General features: G+C 57.1%; 1 protein-coding gene across 1 annotated transcript in view; it reads right to left on the bottom strand.

Annotated features, from left to right (window-relative positions):
- Positions 1-1,214, bottom strand: part of LOC122157149 (homeobox protein EMX1-like) — a 7,569-nt gene extending 6,355 nt beyond the window's left edge. Inside the window, exon 1 of the mRNA XM_042812579.1 lies at positions 857-1,214. Within this exon, the coding sequence (XP_042668513.1) occupies positions 857-1,214 (358 nt within the window). The remainder of the gene's footprint in view (positions 1-856) is intronic.
- Positions 1,215-1,440: the final 226 nt, after the last annotated feature.

The following is a 1,440-nucleotide window of genomic DNA, read 5'->3' as shown; positions in this document are numbered from 1 at the left end:
GAGGAAAGGAAAGGAAAGGAAAGGAAAGGAAAGGAAAGGAAAGGAAAGGAAAGGAAAGGAAAGGAAAGGAAAGGAAAGGAAAGGAAAGGAAAGGAAAGGAAAGGAAAGGAAAGGAAAGGAAAGGAAAATGGAAAATGGAAAATAAGAAAGGAAAGGGAAAAAGAGAAAGGAAATGGATATGGAAATGGAAGAAGAGAAAGGAAAGGGGAAAAGGAAAGGAAAAAGGAAAGAAGAAGAAGGAAAGAGGAAAAAGGAAAGGAAAGAAAAAAGGAAAGAGGAAAAAGGAAAGAGGAAAAGGAAAGGAAAGGCAGGAAGGAAAAGGAAAGGAACAAGGGAGGCGACATGGGGAAAGGAAGGAGGAAAGAAAGGGGAGAAACAGAAAGAGGAGTGGGAGAGAAAGTCAAAAATCATGAAAACAATTTTCCTCAAAAAATAAGAAACAAATTAAAAAAGAAAAAGAGCGAAAGAAAGAGGAAAAAAACAAAAACCAAACACGAGAATGAATGAAAGAAAGATGGAAAGAAAGAAGGAAAGAGAGAAGGAAAGAAAGGTGACGGAAAGAAACAGAACGGAAAGAAAGGATGACAGAAAGCGGGAAAGAAAGAAGGGGGAAAGAGGAAAGAGAGGAAAGGGGAAAAGAGAAAAGAAAAGCGAAAAGACAAAGCCCGAAAAGAAAACCTCCGCCTCATCCCCGATCCCCGCGGCAGAATCCGACCGTCCGCAGCCCGGAGCCGCGCCGAGAGGAGCGCAGCAACAGGTCTTGGTGCGGGGCTGCGGGTCCCGGTGCGGGGCTGCGGGTCCCGGTGCGGGGCTGCGGGTCTCAGAGCGGGGCTGCGGGTCCCGGTGCGGGGCTCACCTTGGAAGCGGTGCCCGAAGAAGCGGTTGCGCAGCACCCAGGGGTAGAAGTTGAGCGGGTCGCGATGCTGCTGTCCGAAGAAGGAGTGAGGGTGCGGGAGAGGCGATGCTCCGAGCTGATGCGGAGCGACGGGTAGAGCCGGATGCCCCACGGCTTCGGGGAAAACGAGCTCGGTGCCGCCGTACAGAGCCCGACCGGCGGCGGCGGCCCCTTGGAAACCGCCGGGGAAAGCGTCGGAAGAGGCGGGGGGGGGATAATTGAGGGCCGAGGGCCGCAGGGGTTCCTCGGGGCTCAGCGGGGTGTCCTTGGCCACCAGGGACTCGATGGTGAAGCAGCGCTTGGCGGACGGCTGGAACATGGTTTGAGCTCGGGGGGGCCGCGGCGGGGCTGTTCCTGCGGGTGCGCGCGTGTGTGTGTGTGCGAGAAAGCTCCCCCCCCCCGCCCCCCCCCCCCACAGCCCCCCCCCACGGGGCCGCGCACACGCGCACCCACCGCCCGCACCCCGCGGGCCGCCCCCGTACCCCGCAGCCCCGCAGCCCCGCAGCCCTACAAATAGGGCCGGTACCGGGCGCCGCCCCCCCCCC

The sequence above is a fragment of the Centrocercus urophasianus genome, unplaced genomic scaffold (genome assembly GCF_019232065.1).
Source record: "Centrocercus urophasianus isolate 14NV4802_14NV808 unplaced genomic scaffold, USGS_Curo_1.0 seq_13, whole genome shotgun sequence".
NCBI classification, from domain to species: Eukaryota; Metazoa; Chordata; class Aves; order Galliformes; family Phasianidae; genus Centrocercus; species Centrocercus urophasianus.
The sequence above is the reverse complement of the archived record's forward strand: the minus strand, read 5'-3'. Positions and strand labels throughout refer to the sequence as shown.